General features: G+C 34.2%; 3 protein-coding genes across 3 annotated transcripts; 2 read left to right on the forward strand and 1 right to left on the reverse strand.

The window, feature by feature from the left end:
* Positions 1–481: 481 nt before the first annotated feature.
* LOC124539992 (putative RNA polymerase II subunit B1 CTD phosphatase RPAP2) lies at positions 482–2,291 on the forward strand. Its single transcript, XM_047117385.1, has one exon. The coding sequence runs from the start codon at positions 539–541 to the stop codon at positions 2,261–2,263; it is 1,725 nt and encodes a 574-aa protein (XP_046973341.1). The 5' UTR covers positions 482–538; the 3' UTR covers positions 2,264–2,291.
* A 3,600-nt stretch (positions 2,292–5,891) lies between these two features.
* On the forward strand, positions 5,892–14,811 carry LOC124539265 (adenylate kinase 8-like). The gene is made up of 10 exons (XM_047116591.1): positions 5,892–6,024; positions 6,627–6,712; positions 6,785–6,890; positions 10,050–10,234; positions 10,516–10,729; positions 11,095–11,219; positions 11,715–11,806; positions 12,623–12,773; positions 14,276–14,363; positions 14,560–14,811. The coding sequence occupies exons 1-10, from the start codon at positions 5,892–5,894 to the stop codon at positions 14,664–14,666; spliced, it is 1,287 nt and encodes a 428-aa protein (XP_046972547.1). The 3' UTR covers positions 14,667–14,811.
* On the reverse strand, positions 14,695–18,560 carry LOC124537895 (endoplasmic reticulum chaperone BiP). Its single transcript, XM_047114857.1, has 4 exons — positions 18,404–18,560; positions 17,735–17,877; positions 15,574–17,203; positions 14,695–15,463 (listed from the first exon to the last, which is right to left on the reverse strand). The coding sequence occupies exons 2-4, from the start codon at positions 17,863–17,865 to the stop codon at positions 15,245–15,247; spliced, it is 1,980 nt and encodes a 659-aa protein (XP_046970813.1). The 5' UTR covers positions 17,866–17,877; positions 18,404–18,560; the 3' UTR covers positions 14,695–15,244.
* Positions 18,561–19,018: the final 458 nt, after the last annotated feature.

A 19,018-nucleotide genomic window follows, 5' to 3' on the forward strand; every position in this document is an offset into this window, starting at 1 on the left:
ATCACATACCTTAAGTAAGCAATAATAACACCTGTTGTAATAAAAAAAACCATGATGAATGAGTTGAAGTTAACAGAAGAAGCAATACAGATGAGCCCTTAGAATTGGAAATGCGATTTCAAGGAGAAATTCTCATAATTTTTTTACCACTATGCAGTTATGATATGTACATAAACGTGGTATACCGTATAGGGTACTTTGTAATTACTTGGCGCAATTATATTCGTACGACTGCCGGCATGAGGAGAGGGTGATTAGTTGTAGAATATGATAAAGATAGGAGTGGAGAAGATAATAGAGGCCTAAGTCCACCAATGGTCTGATATGGTCTGATGATACTCAATGCCTTAATGTAAGTAATTATTTCATTACGATTAGGCTTTATGATTTTGTCTTTGTTTACTCTTTTAAGGCGAAAGAACAAAAACAAAACTCACTGAAAGCTGTCAATGTCATCTGTATTGTATTTTCTACGACTGTTGTTAAATATAGGTGCCTAATATATTTGTGAAATATCGAAAAATATAATAAGTTAAACATGGAAGCACCAGAGAAAAAACGTTTAAAAAAACCAACTAAAATTGAAGAAATGACAAAAGAACAAATACGTCAAGCTATTATTAAGAAAAGAGAGTGTAATGCGAAAGCACAACTTATAGTCGAAAGTCTACTTGAAAAATGTGTAAATGAGGACTTTTTTCTAAAAAGTTTGTCTGACATCAATCAAAGTCACTTCGATGATGTGATCGAAGAACGTTCTATATTACATTTATGTGGTTACCCTCTGTGTCAGAGAACATTGTCTGAAAAGGACATACCAAAACAAAAATACCGAATATCTGTTAAGACGAATAAAGTATATGATATTACAGCAAGAAAAAGTTTTTGTAGTAATATTTGTTATAAATCAGCAATGCATATTAAGAAACAAATGTTAACAAGTCCCCTTTGGTTCAGAGACTATGAAGAAATACCCAAATTTTGTCTCTTACCTTTAGATTCATCAGGAAGCCTCGGACAAGAAATAGATTTAAGCTTGACAGAAAAAATTGATTTCAAATCTGAAACACAAACCTTCACATCTATTAATGATTTCTCAAAAGCTACCCTACAGGAAATCAATGTATTTCAAAACAAAAGTAACAATAATCAAAATGTGCAAGTGAATCCTAATGATGCAAATCTTTTAAATATTGACAATGATATACAAAAAGTTAGTCAAAAAGTTGAAAACTTAAATATTAACCAAAACAATGTTACTACAGATGTAAACACTACTAAAAAACCAATATCAAATCCCTTAAATATAGTAGGTGATATAATAGAAAAACCAGAGAAGAAAATTGATCCCATACTATTAAATGCTCCAGCCAATACATCCAGCACTCCACCTAAAGACTTAAACACATCTATGAAAAAACAGATACCACAGAAAAAGCAACCCTCTATAAACATTATAATGATTGAAGTAGAGAAATGTTTAGCCGAATGGTTCACAATAGACACATTAATATATCTTTTTGGTGAAGACAAGTTGAAACAACTGGTTGCTGACAAAGGACAATGCATTAAGGATTACTTGAACAACTATTCAAAGGGTATATTTTATACTTCAAATTCATATGATCAGTACCAGACGTTATGCCGAAAGCTTAACATGTTAGAGTTAGAAGATAGACGATATGATGCGCAAACATTGGCTAGAGAAACTAAACCATTACCAGATTACTCCATATTGAAAGAAGAAAGTAAGAAAATGCAATTAAAGGTGAAAGCATTCTTCGCTGGAGAGATTGTAGTTCCTGAAGTGGAGCCTGAGCAAGAGACAGATGTTACCAATGAAGATGAGAATACGACACAATTACCGTTAGTCGATAAAAATGCACAGAATGCATTACGTCGACGAATTGTATGCCAACATTTGAATAAAGTTTTACCTGATTTACTCAAATCTCTTGGACTTCTGACTTTAACAATTAGCTCTGATATCCGGCTGCTTGTAAATACATTTAAACTTAAGGCCAATAACATTATGTTTAAGCCAATACAGTGGACATTAATTGCTATTGTTTTCATAAGGTTGTTATCTATAAGAGATAAGAGATTAGAATATTTATTACAGCAACCAACAGCATTCCGACACATGCAGCTCTTGCTGTTGAGCTATAAACAAGATGGTGGTTACTTAGACAGATTGATTTCATGGCTCACGGATATTGATCGATTGTTAGATGTTAATGATACTCAATTAACTATTGAGTAACATTTGAATGAATAAAATTATTTATTAACATTGTGGTTTCATTTTTAGCGACATGTCCTAGTTTGTATTTGTTCCAAATGTAGGTTCGGGAATCAACCCTTTTAAAAAAATCATTTAAATTGTTAGATTCAATTAATTAACAATTTATAATAAAATAAATAAGGTTTATATGATATTTAGTTAACCATTAGTGTCTATACTACGAAAATTTGTTACATAAAGATCTTTAGTCCTGGCATCGATTTCTACGCCATATTATTGACTAGTTACTAAAAAGCAAACATTTGATAACATTCTAATACTCTTATTAGCCCTGTTGGTAAATAGATACAACAATAATTGATTTGGATTCAGAACGCCTAATTAAAATATAATAGCAAAAACGTCGCTTATGCGCATGCCTACTGAAAATTTCTGATTACAAAATTTTTAGTCTAAGTCTAACAACTGTAAATTTGCCACTCTTGGTTTAAGGCCTCCTCTCCTTTTGAGGAGAAGGTTTGGAATATATTCCACCACGCTGTTCCAAAGTGGGTTGGTGGAATACCCGCTATCATAGTTTAAGATGAATGTGATCTAAACATTAGGCCATCTCGGCTCGGCTTTATTTTAACCGAATTCAAAAAAAGGAGGAGGTTCTCAATTCGCCTTTTTTTAATATGATGATTTTTTTCACTACTCGTGATTCTAGGCGTAAAAACTGAATACTGAAAATATTGAGATATTGTACTCCCACAAATGTGGCGACTATTTTTAAAGCAGTATTTTAATTGTTGAAATTTAGTAATTTCTTTAAAACACCTGCTTAACAGCATCTACTTCATTTATCTTATTTAATTTTTAAAAGAAAAAGACGTTTTTTAATGTATGAGGATCTGAACAATGATCTCTAGGAAATAGAACATTGGTTTAGTGTCGATAATTTAATGATAAATAGTAAAAAGACAAAATGTATTAAATTCACTACTCCCAATGTAAGATGTGTCAAAACGAATTTACTTTTAAACGGGGAAGCATTAGATGTATTAGAATCAAAAGAGTGGTATGACCATAGGCTCTAAGCTCCAATGGGGACCCCGTATAAGTAAATTGGCGAATAGACTCAGCTCTGCAGCCTATGCGGTAAAAAAGGTTAGATTTTTGACTGACGTGGATACGGCTCGCCTTGTGTATTTTAGCTATTTCCATAGTATTATGTCGTATGGCAATCTACTCTGGGGTAATGCAGCTGACATTAATATCTACTATTTTTGTACTGCAGAAGAGTAATTCTTCGTGAATAAAACTTCGTGCAATTTATAACCTGGGCCCAAAAGATTCGTTAAGATGTAAATTTAAAGAAATTAAAATAGTGACTGTCGGTTCTCAATTTGTTTTTGATAATGTTATGTAGGTATGTACGCCAAAACATAAATGATTTTCCCAAAATTGTGACGTACATTCCATTAATTCTAGGAACAAGTTTATTCTTCTTCCTAGTATTACGCCCAGAAAATGTTCAACAATATTCAATTATAAAATTCAAAAGAGTCGTTGAAGAGCGTATGTGTGCTAAAGGATATTACAGCACTAATGACGACTGGACTTTCTAGGCGACTGCACACCTTGGGAATAAGATGCTCGCCTCCAGGCTGTTCCAAATAACAAAATATGTTTATTATTGACCGCTGTATTTCTTTCGCCGGTTCTTCTCAGATCTGAGATATTATATTCCGAACCGGTGGTAGATTTTCGACAGTCAATAAGAAAGTGTAAACACTTCCATTTTGAATATAGTTTTTTGACTTTGTCTTTGACTTATTATTATTGCATCTTTGCAAGACTAACACTGGCCGCAAAATTTGAGCGAGAATGTAAAAAATAAAATTTTAGACTCACTTCCGTTGGACATTTTAGATAACTCAGTTGGTTATAGTATAGGCCTATATCGCTTAATGCGTGGGTTAAACTGTACCTAGTATCAGTTGAATTTTAGAATTTTGTAATGAAATGTTTAGACATTTATTGATTTGGTTGAACTTTACTATGGCTATGTTAATTCAAACTCATAGTGTCCCTACTCTGTTACGCTGTCCTCAGATGCAAAGTAATGTTTAATAAATAGTAGGTAGGTATTCTAATAGGTAATTGCCAGACTTGTCGCAAGACCAACAAAAAGAATTGCTAAGCTACGTATTGTTCGTTGAACATTAGTTATTGTTAAGTTTATTGACCATTATTATTAGAATTTTCGTAAATCAAAAATTTCGACTTTGGTTTACTGTCAAATCTGGATCCAAAATGAATTAGTTATTATGTTAATTCACTGCAGAACATTTTCGGTAGAAAATGTGCTGTGACCGAGATAATGAATAATGCAGGTTACCAAAAAACTAACTCATACAAAAAATATTGATGTTCGTATATTATTTCCATGTGCTGCTAAGTGGAACAAAAACCTTACTCATTACGTTCTGAATTCATTTATTACAAGAAATAAGCTCCGACATGTCGGTTGAACCAGTCTTTTTTATGCGTGACTTAAAAAAATAACATAATGACAGACATTTAATGACATATTTGCTCTTATAATTGCCTCCGTTTTGAATTTCTGTAATTTTTGGGCAAAAAAAGGTACTAGACCCTTTTTAATATAAAATGACTGAGACCGATGCGACCAAACGTCCTTTAGAAATGCCTGTAACATTTCTTCCTTATTTGGAGAAATTCAGGATTTATAAGCTTTTTAAGGTAAGTTTAAGTATGACATATAACATGACCAATATATTATTAAGTTAATTTTATCAAGAGTAGCTACTTTGAAACGGATATATGTAAAAATGATTAGAGATGTATTGTAAATTAGACGTTATGTTGCCACAAATGTGTGTAAGATTACAGCGCAATCAGTTGAATTCTGATTAGAAACAATTCAATACTACAAAATTTAAATTATGTAATAAATAAAATAAGTTGCAATTTTAACTTTACCTATTATAATATGAGTTATGGCGACTTTCAGGGGAAATTAAATAATAGGTCCTAAAGTAATCTTTGTCGACTTAGACATTGATATTGCATGTAATAACATGCAATAATATTGGCGAATTAATTTGTGCACTCTTGGCACAAATAAAAGCTATAGGTAATTAAAAAAAAACATGCAATAATAATGATATGAAATGATATATAACACGCACCTTTACTAAGTCTAATCGCAGAAGGAGAACATAACAGCTATAAAAAATATTTTAATAAGTATACTTATCTATACTTATATTATTAATGCGAAAAGAATTGTGTTTGTTACGCTTTCGTGCCTAAAACACTGAACCGAATTTGATGAAGTTTGGTATGTACCTACTTAAACCCCATATAATTTTTATTACTGAAACCAAGAAAAGCATAACAAGCAGGCCTGCCTTGCTCTTACAAAACTCTTTAAAACGGTATCAACAAATGTATCATATTATTGATTCTTTTGTGTTTATGAGTAAACCAGTCGCTCACTGAAATACCTTTGAAAAGCTTTGCCAGAGTACACATAATTTGTATACAGCTAGACTAATACATTTTTAATTCTAAAACATAATCTATACTTATCCATATTATAAAGTTTAATTAATTAATGTTTTATTCAATAAAGGATATGGTACAAGACTTGGTAATAAATCTACCAAAAGATCATCTCAAGCACATGAAGGTGTTCCTCCGTCGTCATCTCCACAGATCCAAGGATGTTGATAGAGTCATATTACTCGTATCGCCGGAGCTTCATATTGGTATATCGAATAAATTGTTGTAATCTTTATATTTAGAAATAGTATCATCAGACATATTAATATTTATGTAATAACAATTTTCTTATTCTAAATAATATACCAATATACATATACCTACAATAGGTATCGACTTATATTTTGTTTCCGTGGCTTTGCCCACATATGGAACTGGCATATATAAAAAGTAAGCTACACTACACTATTAATCAAAGACAACGATATATTGACGTTTTATTACTTCTTGATTATCCATATAACACAGTCACTCGGTGTTAGGGCTTTGCGCAAGCCTGGCTGGGTAGAAACCACCTACTAACAGCATATTATACCGCCAAACAGCAATAGTTAGTATTATTGTGTTCCCATTAGAAAGGTGAATGAGTCAGATTAAGTACTGGTATATAATACATATCATTTAAGCTCCGAAAGTTGATGACGAATATGGTTAATATTTAAAAAGGTGTGAAACGAGATCTTAAAAAAAAATTATTATTTTAAAAAATAATTGAGTACTTCTGTAGTTACATATGTTCACATACAATATTAAGATTTCTTTTAAGCCAGCTTTAAGATTAATTAAAATTATTTTTTATTATTCATAGATATGAAAAGACTGGCTAGAGACATGATAAAAGATCACGGATACTTCGTAATCACACGACGCTGCGTCATGGATCGTTACGAAAAGGTTTATTTCATCGATAAAATATGAATTCAAATGATATATAGAATAAGCGTTTGAACTTTCTCACGTTTTAAGCATGATAAGTACGTGCCTGGGTGCATTTCTCCTGTTCTATTGTCTGAAGTGACGAAAATGATGACATCGAGAGATCCTGTGCCACAAGCTGGGTGGCTCATGTTTGGTACGAATATTTCAGTACTTTTAAATAAACTTATTCCTCTATTGATAGATTTATAGCATTATGAATATACAATATTACATACATCCGCTAAGTTTCCTTTGTTACTAATAATTGACTTAGTACCTATATGACTGAATCCTTAAGCGGTTGGTTGATTATTTCATTTTCATGTTTTTTTGAGTCCTTGAACGGTTTAAATTAAAAGTTAACCGCGATGGGGTTACAATGTTTACAACAACAAAAATAAACTTATTTCACCCGTTGTTGTGATAGGCAGCTAGTAATAAACACCTAACATATTGAAATATTGAATAATTGGTAAGCTTACATGTATATCCAAACCTTCAATTAATTATCTAGTCTAGTATATAAGTATGAAAGTAACTCTGTGTGTTTCTCATTCTTTCACGACCAAGACGCTGCACCGAGTTTGATGAAATTTGGTACGAAACAAACTTAAGCTCCTAGAAAGGACGTAGGCTACTTTTTTGCCTAGCACAGACAGTTAACAACCTAAAACGCGACCGAAGCCGCGTGCGACTACTAGTATGTTATGAGATGGTCATCGTTTGCGACTATCTTTGTCTCTGATTGCGATAATAGGGTCGGAAACTGCCTACTGCGGGAGTTTTCATTATTAGATTTCACAGTTAGACATAAAAATTCGCTTTGTAAGTTTAGGTAATTAGCTTATGTTAGCAATTTCTCAGTCGGGTCAGGTTTACAGGTTTAAAGAATTTATTTTCAACAAAGACATACATCGTCACTTATGTGATAACAATAAATTAAAGTAATGTTCACTTACAGTCTATCGTCGTAGCCATTATATTTAATATTATGTATATAACATATATGTATTATTGTAGGTACGCATACATAGGTAACACATTTTTTTTAGCGACAAACAAAACAATAATCATGTATAATTAAAACATTTAACTTGGTCTCACCTTATACACTCAAATTAAATTTACTTGTTATATTACAAATTAGATCTACTTATTATTCAATAAAAAATCTGATAATTGTTTTTTAAAAGAATGTAATGAGTCAATATTTTTTATGTGTGAGGGTATACTGTTATAAAGCCGCGATCCGTTTGTTGTTATCATTGTTCTTCCGTATGACGTGCGATGTTTCGGTACGATTATGTAGCTAGCCCGTCGACTGCTGCGATCGAAAACTTGGTTTTGTTTAGTGAACGAAAGATTAGTGTGGATAGTCCTATTAAAATATTTTCGAATAAATATGCAAGTATTGTATTTATGTAAATTTTTTATGTTCATTAATTTCGTTTCTTAATATATTTTGGCAGTTGGTGTTAGGTAGTGATAATTGAAAAGTAATTTTATTATTTTATTTTGTTGGTATTGCAATTTATTTATTTGAGATTTGGCTTCGGTTCCCCATATCTCTATAAGATATAGCAGGTGTGGTTTAACTAAAGCATTGTAAATTGTATATCTTAGTGAACGAGGGATGCATTTTGTAATATTACCGAGTGAGCCGCGCAGTGATATTAATTTTGATTTAATTTGCCGTAAATGAGTATTCCAATTTAGTTGACTGTCAATGTAAAGACCGAGATACTTTTCATGAGTTTTCTGTTGAATGGGTTCATTATTAATTGTAAGGGGGGAAAACTCAGGTAATTGTTTATTTTTGGCTTTAAAAATGACATAGGATGTTTTTTTTATATTTATGGTTAATAAATTATATTGGAACCAGTTAAACAAAGTGTTAAGGTCCTCCTGAGCTTTAGAGATTATGTCTTGAATAGAAGTTCCAAAATAAAACAAGGACGTGTCGTCTGCGTACAAAGTAATATGTCCATGTAAGTCCAGTTCAAAGATGTTATTTATATATGTAATAAACAGGAGAGGCCCGAGTATTGATCCCTGTGGGATTCCGCAAGTAATGGGTAACGCGTCGCTTTGTACTCTATCTGATTTTACTAATTGAGTTCTGTCTGTAAGGTACGATTCAAATATTTTTAGTGCTTTGCCAGTGACACCTATGGCCTCTAGCTTTTTTAAAAGTAGCTGATGACTTACTGTGTCAAAGGCTTTTTTTAGGTCGATAAAGATACCTAAAGCTACATTTTTTCGATCAATATTTTGTTTTAATTTGGTTACAAGGTCAATTGTAGCAGTGGTTGTATTACTTCTGGGCCGAAAACCGTACTGAAAACTAGAAATAAATTTAATTGAGTTTAAATAATTTTGTAATCTTGTATGTAAAACTTTTTCCAATATTTTTGATAAGACTGGGAGTACCGATATAGGTCTATAGTTACCTGGGTCTGTATTGGATCCCGATTTGTAAATTGGCGTAACCTTAGCAGTTTTCAGTGTATTTAGAAATATACCGTCACATATTAGCCCGTTGAAGCATTCAATTAGATTTTTACATATTAAATTTTTTATGGATTTAATAGCTTTTGTACTTATTCCATCGAAACCAACACTACAACTTGGGTCCAGTTTATCAATGATGTTTAAAATTTCTTTTTCCGTACATGGTGCAAAAGATGAAATTGGATTTTTTGATAGAGTAATTTGAGGCATAGCATGCTGGAAATTGTGATGGTAATGGACAGGTATACATTCAGCGAGCTGTGGCCCGATCTTCGCGAAATATTCGTTAAATGTTTGACATATGGTATACGGATCTGTTACTACTTGAGAACCAATTTCAAGTTTTTTAGGAAGACTATTGCAAGTGAATTTATTAGCTGCTAGAGTGTTAACTAAAGCCCACATTTTTTTTGGTTTCTTACTACATTTAGTAAATTCTTTAAAATGGTATCGATCTTCTGTGTCTTGAATTAATTTGGCTACAAGTTGTCTTTTTTCGATGAAATCTTTTTTCAATGACTCCTCTTGCAAATTGTCCTTATATCTCACCCACAGCAGGTTTCTTTCATTGATCTCAGAGATTATACTTCTATTTATCCAATCTTTCTGTGGTGGATTTAGGATTTTGGTTTTCCGTACCTTGCTCATATTTATGCATAGTTTTAACTCTTTCTCAAGCTGTGTATAGTTACTCTTTGTTAATTTTGGAGTATTTTGTTCGACATTATTATAGAATTTAGAGTAATCAATAGCCTCATACTGGCTATATTTGAAATAGTATATTTTTTCTTAACTTTCTTAGACCATCCCTGCACATTACAAGAAGCGCGCTGTCTACAACAAGACGGGATTCTGCCTACTGTAACTCTGGTCCTCATTCCACCGCCACCAGCAGCTGCTAAAGCAGTAGACACTCGCACCCCTGCACGGTCTTTCTTCCAACAAGACTTTGAAGGGCTAAAGTTGGCCTACAAAGCAACACTAAAGGTCTTCTAAACACAATAAGTATACCTAGTATCTATCTACAGAAATCCCTTTGGTTAAGGATGTTATAAAATAGACTAAATATAAATACACTTAATTAACTCACTGCCCTTTATAATTACGTCTCAGACAAAGTTAAACAACAAGAACACAAGTTATATTACCTAAACCCAATAGCTTCTTGCAGCTGTTAAAATAAATGCATCATTCAGTCTTTCATAAGCTTGTATATCTCTTCTGAGGCATGTAATAGGTGCTCATACTAAATCTAATGTCGTTAATAGGAGGTGTACATCGATTCCGACGATAGTCCAGAAAAAATAGTTACGAAATGTTCGAAAGCTATCAGTGCGGCGACGGCCGGCGCGCAGGGACCGGGCCGCGGGCTCCACGTGTGGGGCGCGCCCAGCGTGTACCGCGTCGTGCTCATCGGCCCTCGGGGCTCCGGCCGGAAAGTGCAAGCGAGCGCAGCCGCTAAACATTTTGATATTGTTTACTGTAAAAACTCTTATTTACAATTAACGTCATTTAGTATTTAAGGTAACTTGTGGTAGGATTTTGGGCAGGCTAGTTTGAACCCCTTCAAGTTAGTTAAATTTTAAAACATTGTTTACGTGGTATTGGTGCTTATAACGTCATTAAAACAAGAACACCAGTCCGAATGATGTTTAGTAGGCTAGGTTAATAAGAGGCACGAGAGCACGACATATAACATCTTAAATCGTTTGGACGGCGGCGTATTATACGGGGCCACATTGTTTAGACCATTTTTATCAAATTTTCAAACTTAGCTCTACGTACTTATAAATTGAAAATGTTAGCGCAGCATTATTTTGTTTTACAAATATAGTGTTTTCATGTAGTGCACTTTGAAGAACTTTTCAAGCAAGCTGAATTGAGGAACGACGAAATTGGTGAAACGTTACGAAAGTTTGGTGTTAGCGTTCGACTGAAAGCGGAAATAGTTAAACGCCGTGTAGCTCAAAAGGTGATTTTAATTAATTAAAGAGTAAAGTAGTAAAAAAATAAGTACGTATAGTACTACACAACTTAGATGTAGCATCGGCAAATTCAATAATACCGATTACTGCCGATTTATACAACCAACAGATATAGCTTCCTATCGCGCCATTCGACGCTATTGATTTTAGCGTCAGTTGAACCCGAGAAAACAATTGCGTGTAAAGCGACGTGTCAAATTGACGAATATATTTTTTTATGTGATTACAAGTTATCACGTTTTTGTAAAGATCATATTATTCACATAAGAAATAAATATTGGTTTTACGAGTTTTGCCGATGCTACATCTAAATGGTGCCGTAGGTACTATAATACGTTTGTCTTTATAGAGTATCAAAATTGAAGTTGAGATTAGGTGTCGACAAAAAGTATGCGAAAAATATATTTTTTGAAGGGAAGACCCACTTTATTAATAGTAATAGTTTTTAAAAAAAACCCCTAAAAAGATCTTAATATTTTAAGGATTGTATTGAACACGGCTGGATTCTGACCGGGTATCCTGAGACTGGTGAAGATTTCGAGCAGTTGGACCGAATGCCTACCCCTCCAAATCGGTATTATTTGTCGCTGAAACTAATCAGAATATTTTCATAAGCATCAGAATAGACAATCGAGTCAATGTAATTTTAGAAACTAAAAGTAATATAACAATGACATTGCTAAGTAAGCTTAAACAATTTACTTAAATACGCGTAAAAATTAATCTTTAGTCTTGTTTATCTATAATGTTGTCTTAAATTTTCGCGATTATTACACATTTAAATAAAACTAATTATAACGGATGAATCGCGTATATTACGGGTCTACCCGTGACCACGAACACTGCAAAGTGCTCGAAACGTCGGGATGTTTAAAAATAATTAATATACGCGATTCATCCGTTATAATTAGTTTTATTTAAATTGTTTATCTATTATTGATGATACACTATATTTGTACGTAATAATAAGTTTTTCGGAATAGACCCTACTGTTATAGCCTTGAAGCGTATTGACAAATAATGAAGTCTTATAACTCTACATATTAATCACAGTCCTTAAGATTATGCCATACCATAGACTATTACTACTTTCTTCATCGTTAGACGCATTTAACAAACAGATAGACATTACATTACTCTTGTAACTTTCACCTGAAGATAGTCTACTTAATCTGAAATGAATCAACTGTAATTACTTTCGAAGTGAAAGTCTGTAAATTTTAACAACGAAATTACAGTCAATATCGACCGTCAACTTCGGTTATTTCTTCTACAGCTTCCAAATGCCTTTCAAATAGTTTATTTTTTGTTGTTTTATTACTGTTAGTCTATAGGTCACGAAAGCAGGCAATTTCCTCAAATAAATAAATTTACAATGTTGTCATAACAGTATAATATTCCTAAACACGGACTGGGACGTGTGCAAGTCACGCACGTTGTCACGGGGTGTGGACTGGTGCACGGGGCGGGAGGCACCGCGGGGCTCCGGGCCGAGGGTTTTAGCCCTGCAGCCTGACCTTGAGAAACAAATGGATGCTGAGGTTAAGTTTACAGTTACAATATCGTGTATGTATTATAGAGTATTACTACATTTGAAAAAGTATTTTCAAATGTAGTAATACTCTAACTCTCTTTGAAAAAGTATTTTCAAATGTAGTAATATGACATAAAACAACTGACAAATGAAAAGGTTTCCTTTTTATCATTTTTGAACATCAATGAAAAATGTTGCAATAATGAGGGAAAAATCCCTTCCGAGCACCGCAAACAATATACCGCAGCAACCTTATATGCATATACAACGGATGCTTCCGTTCCCTTTTTAAATGTTTTTCAAAAACATGTTAGAAATCCTTATCCAAACAAATGTATAGTTATAAAACAGATTCGCAAAACATAATAGTTATCTCCATAAAAAGACATTAAAGACCCAGTACTAACGAACCTACCGTTCTTAAATTCCATTCTAGCTCCTTAATGTAGCAGCTAGACATTACAAAAATTTTAAACGAACAAAATCGTAGGCAAATTAAATGATGAAAAGAAGTCGTATAACGGTGAACAGAAAATGCCATGACGTACGGTAAATTTGATTCGCCTAACGCTTTCGTTAACGTATTAAATTTTGCTTTTGGCAAACGGTAGTACGCACGAGCCCACGACTCACCTGGGTCAATAGCATTGAGGTTACCATGCGCGCGATCTCTACTAATTTGGTTTAGCGGTTATGGTGAAATATTTCAATAGACTGGTTTTCAAATATTCGAATAATATCCACCAGGCTGACCCTTTTGAATTTCTTTAATACTTTCGAAGATACTATATATTTTGAATAATTTACATAAATATTTATTTTTTATATATATTCCAATCATTAGTTTTGGAAGGCAAGGAGCGTCCGGTGGTAACAAATACCAGTCAATTTATAGTAATTAACGGTATCAGTTACCAAAATACCTAATCATAATCACTTAATGGGCGTTTCATTTATAACGTTTCATTTGTAACGCGCACACGATCATCTAATTACTTATATATTCAGTATTCAAACTGTTACTAATACTTCACAATTTACAGAAAGATTAAGTAGGTATTTATGATGGGATTAATAATAAATAATCTAAATAAACATGTGTGCAAATCATTACATAGGTAGTATAAAACAAAGTCGCTTACTGCTATCTGTCCCTATATGTATGCTTAGATGTTTAAAATGTAGCACCCGATTTTGATGCGATTTTTTTAATAGTGTGAGTCATGGACAATATAGTAAAGAAACACTGATAATTTTAGAAGTTTCTAATGTGATGTAAATCAACAAATTATATAGTTTATTTAGTATCAGTATCACAACGGTGTGAAGTCGGGGTGGATCGCTAGTCGCTAGTCATATTTGAGGAATTACCCTTACATTGGACGAATAATAAATGAAATTGCGGAAACGATCTTGATAATTGTTATCTACGAACCGCCTACTTTGCTTATCGTAGACCGGGGTATTCATGAATATTATCGTCTCAAATATATTTTGTTAAATTTACAGTTAGATGCTTATTTTACGGAAAATCTGGCCGAGCTCAGAGCCGCTGCTGGCATTACAGCTGTTGAAATAGATGGCAATAAATCAGTAGGTAATAAACTTTGGACTTTTTAACTGTTCTTAATTATCACACTTGATTGATTATATCTATAAGATTACGATTAATGATTAATTTAATTAAGAAATAGTGTGGTTTCTTTTCTATAATTTGTAAATAACTAATTTTTTTTAAATAGAATTTCGTTCAATATTGACAATTTTTTTTGTGCCATTTTTTATTTCAACAGATCAAGTTCAAGTGAAAATGCAAGCAGCCATAATTTCAGCGCCGACATTTAACATCGAATGTTGCTCACAGCTCCGAAACGTACGCGCTGACGAATTAGCTTATTAAATTTTTGGAAAGAAATAAAATGCATAACTTCATAGAAATATTTTTTATTTATGTACTCCTCCGTACTTCGACCGAAAATTATAACTACATAATTATAATATTATCTGCTAATTAAGACCTAACAATTCAGCAGTCTCAAAACAATTACATTCAGGAATGAACAATCATCAAACATTGAGGTAGTCTCCGAGTGACCCGAGACTAAAGATTCGTCGTGGTCTCTAGCGAACACGAAGGCTGAACTTAGGAGATACAGACTTCACGCGAACGCGACTGATTTCTTTACAAATAAAAAATGCATCAATTTACACATTAGCACACCGACCAGTCACACACATGCGCAGCGGCCAACTATTAGAAGTAATAACGAGCATTCGGCGAGGTTCAGACCTGCCGACCACCGCACATCCCATGCATTCGTCACACTAATAAATATACACAACACCGGCTAAAACACTTTGTATCCGTTCATCTTTACAGTTTATGTACACCATACACATTCTTACAATGTACCTAATCTGTAGTGACCTTTACGGAGATCACATTTGGCTACGGTCACTTGTATTCAGTCTGTCATGTTACAACTCGTCCTTGAACTCGTCGTCCTCGCCGCCCGCGCCCTGAGGGGGCACGCCGCCTTGCCCTTGGTAGAGTTTCGCTATGATAGGCTGGACAACATCTTCAAGAGATTTCTTCTGTTTCTTGTATTCTTCTGAATCAACATCTTGGTTGTCTTCGAGCCATTTGATTGCAGCGTCGATAGCTTCCTCCATTTTGGATTTATCATCATCGGAAACCTATAACAAATAAAAAGAAAATTATTTAAAACATACATTTGCATTTATATTTTAGTTTGATTTGCTTTTAAGACCATTTAAAATATTGTAAGATTTTTAAAAATACCAACCTTAGCGCCGAGTTTTTCTTTGTCCTGGAGTTGGTTCTTGATTGAGTACGCGTAACTCTCGAGTTCGTTCCTGGACTCAACTCGCTCCTTCAACTTCTTGTCGTCATCTGCAAACTTCTCGGCATCTTTGATCATCCTTTCAATATCTTCTGGTGTGAGTCTGTTCTGATCGTTAGTGATGACAATCTTTTCCCTGTTTCCTGTACCCTTGTCTTCAGCCGATACTTGGAGTATACCGTTAGCATCAATCTCGAATGTGACTTCGATTTGTGGGATGCCTCTTGGTGCTGGTGGAATACCAGTCAAATCGAACTTTCCAAGCAAGTGGTTGTCCTTGGTCATTGGACGTTCACCCTCGTACACTTGGATGGTTACTGTGTGCTGGTTGTCACTGGCGGTAGAGAAGATCTGGGATTTCTTTGTAGGAATGACAGTGTTACGAGGGATCAGCTTGGTCATCACACCTCCGACAGTCTCGATACCCATGGTAAGAGGATTGACGTCAAGAAGGACAATAGCATCGGTATCTTGTTCACCACTGAGGACACCGGCTTGGACAGCGGCACCGTAGGCAACGGCCTCATCGGGGTTGATACCTCGGGATGGTTCTTTACCATTGAAGAACTCCTTGACAAGCTGTTGAACCTTGGGGATACGAGTAGAACCACCAACCAATACAATTTCATCAACATCTTTCTTGTTCATATCAGCATCTTCCAATACCTTTTGTACAGGTTTAAGAGTAGATCTGAAAAGGTCCATGTTCAATTCCTCGAACTTAGCTCTGGTAAGGGTCTCAGAGAAATCATCACCTTCGAAGAAGGATTCAATTTCGATCTTGACTTGGTGGCTGGAAGACAAAGCTCTCTTAGCCTTCTCAACTTCACGACGCAATTTCTGGACAGCACGGTTATCCTTTCTGATATCCTTACCCTTCTTCTTTTTGTACAGTTTAATGAAATGTTCCATGACTCTCTGGTCAAAGTCTTCACCACCCAAGTGAGTATCACCATTGGTTGCGACTACTTCAAACACACCATTGTCAATAGTAAGGAGAGACACATCGAAAGTACCACCACCCAAGTCAAAGACGAGGACATTCTTTTCACCTTCCTTTTTGTCAAGACCATAAGCAATAGCGGCGGCGGTGGGTTCGTTGATAATTCTCATGACATTAAGACCGGCGATGACACCAGCATCTTTGGTGGCTTGACGCTGAGCGTCGTTGAAGTAGGCGGGAACAGTGACGACGGCGTGGGTAACCTTCTTACCGAGATAAGCTTCAGCGGTTTCCTTCATCTTAACAAGCACCATGGCGGAAACTTCTTCTGGAGCAAAGATCTTGTCCCCTTGTGCAGTCTTGACTGAAACATGTGGCTTGCTGTTCTTCTCTACCACCTTGAAGGGGAAGAATTTGACATCATGCTGAACAGTTGAGTCACTCCATTCACGACCAATAAGACGTTTGGCATCAAACACTGTGTTCTCTGGGTTAGTGGTCAGCTGATTTTTGGCAGCATCACCAATAAGACGTTCACCCTCGGCAGTGAATGCTACATATGATGGAGTGATTCGGTTACCCTGGTCATTGGCAATAATTTCCACACGTCCATTTTTGTATACACCAACACTGTGGACAAACAAATATATATCCTTAAGTGACAGTATTCTATTTGGTAGAAGATTATATGAATGTAGCTTAATACACAAATAACTTTATAGATCAATATTATTCATAAATTTATAAATTCAATATTCTTCATACCCATAGCCTATTAAATCATGGCACTTAAAAAAGTGATACTTTTAAATATATCTATATATTATTTAATATGTTTGTTAATCTAACTTAGCTAGCATATCTGAACATACAATATAATATTGCTGGAGATATTATTGTTAAGCTACATTTTCTTTCAGATCTTTGTTCAAAGAAAAGATTTTTAATACTACCAAAGGACAATTTATATAATCACCATGATAAGTGTAAGCTTAATATTATACTATTGAATTAAAAATATACTTCATGTTAATATGAAAACACTTTTAAATTAACATCTTATAAGATTAATACAGATTTAGGGCTACAGCAGATAGCAGCCTACTAATTTAAAAAGTATATAATTTTAATGAAAAATTAATACTACAAAATGAAACTTACCATGAGTACGTGGTACCCAAGTCGATACCGATGACGGTACCGATGTCCTTATCTTTCTCCTTCTTCTCGTCGGCGCACACCGCCGCGAGCACACACGCCAAAGCTAGCAGACTCCACCGCATTTTCACCATGCAATGTTCACACTGAAAAATAATTATAAATTAATATTTTCCGTATTCGAATATCTAATCGTTCCAATTTTCGAACAGACTTAATATATGAGATCTATTTCGGTTAAGATCCAGAGTTCAATAATCTCGCCAAGGACACGTAATTTGACACTAAATGAGACACGTCACTGTTAAGGACGACAAAGTGATGACGATCCGAAATAGGACTGGAGTTCTATAGTTATTAGAAAGTGTCAATGGGCATAACGGGTTCATCTTAACGGTACGTTCAGTATGTGGGCCACCGCGCCGGCCCACTAAACGTAGAGTCGAGAATATTCCACGAACGCAAATCGGTATTGAGTATACAAATATTTGTTCAATATGACCAAATTTAATATTTTTCGAGTTATAAATTACTTACTATCCATATACATTAACTTATAAGAACCAAATAACCAATTTCACGAAAACTTAATGTCAAATCCAACTTGAAAGTTAAAGTTATTTCGTGGAAAATAAGCTTAACATGAATCGTAACCAATATATCTATAATTACCTTGATAAATACGAAGATTTGCAATTTAAAGTATTATTCACGGATATGTAAAATCACAATTAAAAGACACTTATTAAAATTTTAGTTGTACACTATACGCAAAGTTGTTCTCTTTTCCAATGTTCGACAGAAACTGAATTTGTCCACGCCGCCGCCGTAATTATTTAGCGCTAGTGTAAATCGTGTGCTTATCCTATTGGCCGGTGGCGTGATGACGTATTAAAAGCTTACACGCGATTGGAACAAGTTTACCGATTTGTCGAAATATGATTGGCCCACGTGAATCACTGGTAGAGAAATTCTTACGATGACGACTTAAAATACTCGAAAGTACTCGAAAATGTACGATCGGCTTTTGGCGTAAGATTTGAAATGTTGCAATACAAGCATATGCAACTTCTCGGAAAATTTCATATCATATGAAATATTATTAAATTATTTAAAAATATCATTTTAAAATAAAATGAACTTCAAAAAGGATATTTATTTGTTATTTCAAAAAGCAATGACTTAACTACCTATTATATATATATAAAATGGTTTAGATATTAAACTATTTTTACAGTTAATTTTTAAGGTATTTTTACTTCATAGGGATAGGGAGTCGGAGTGGAA

This window comes from Vanessa cardui, chromosome 2 (genome assembly GCF_905220365.1).
Source record: "Vanessa cardui chromosome 2, ilVanCard2.1, whole genome shotgun sequence".
NCBI classification, from domain to species: Eukaryota; Metazoa; Arthropoda; class Insecta; order Lepidoptera; family Nymphalidae; genus Vanessa; species Vanessa cardui.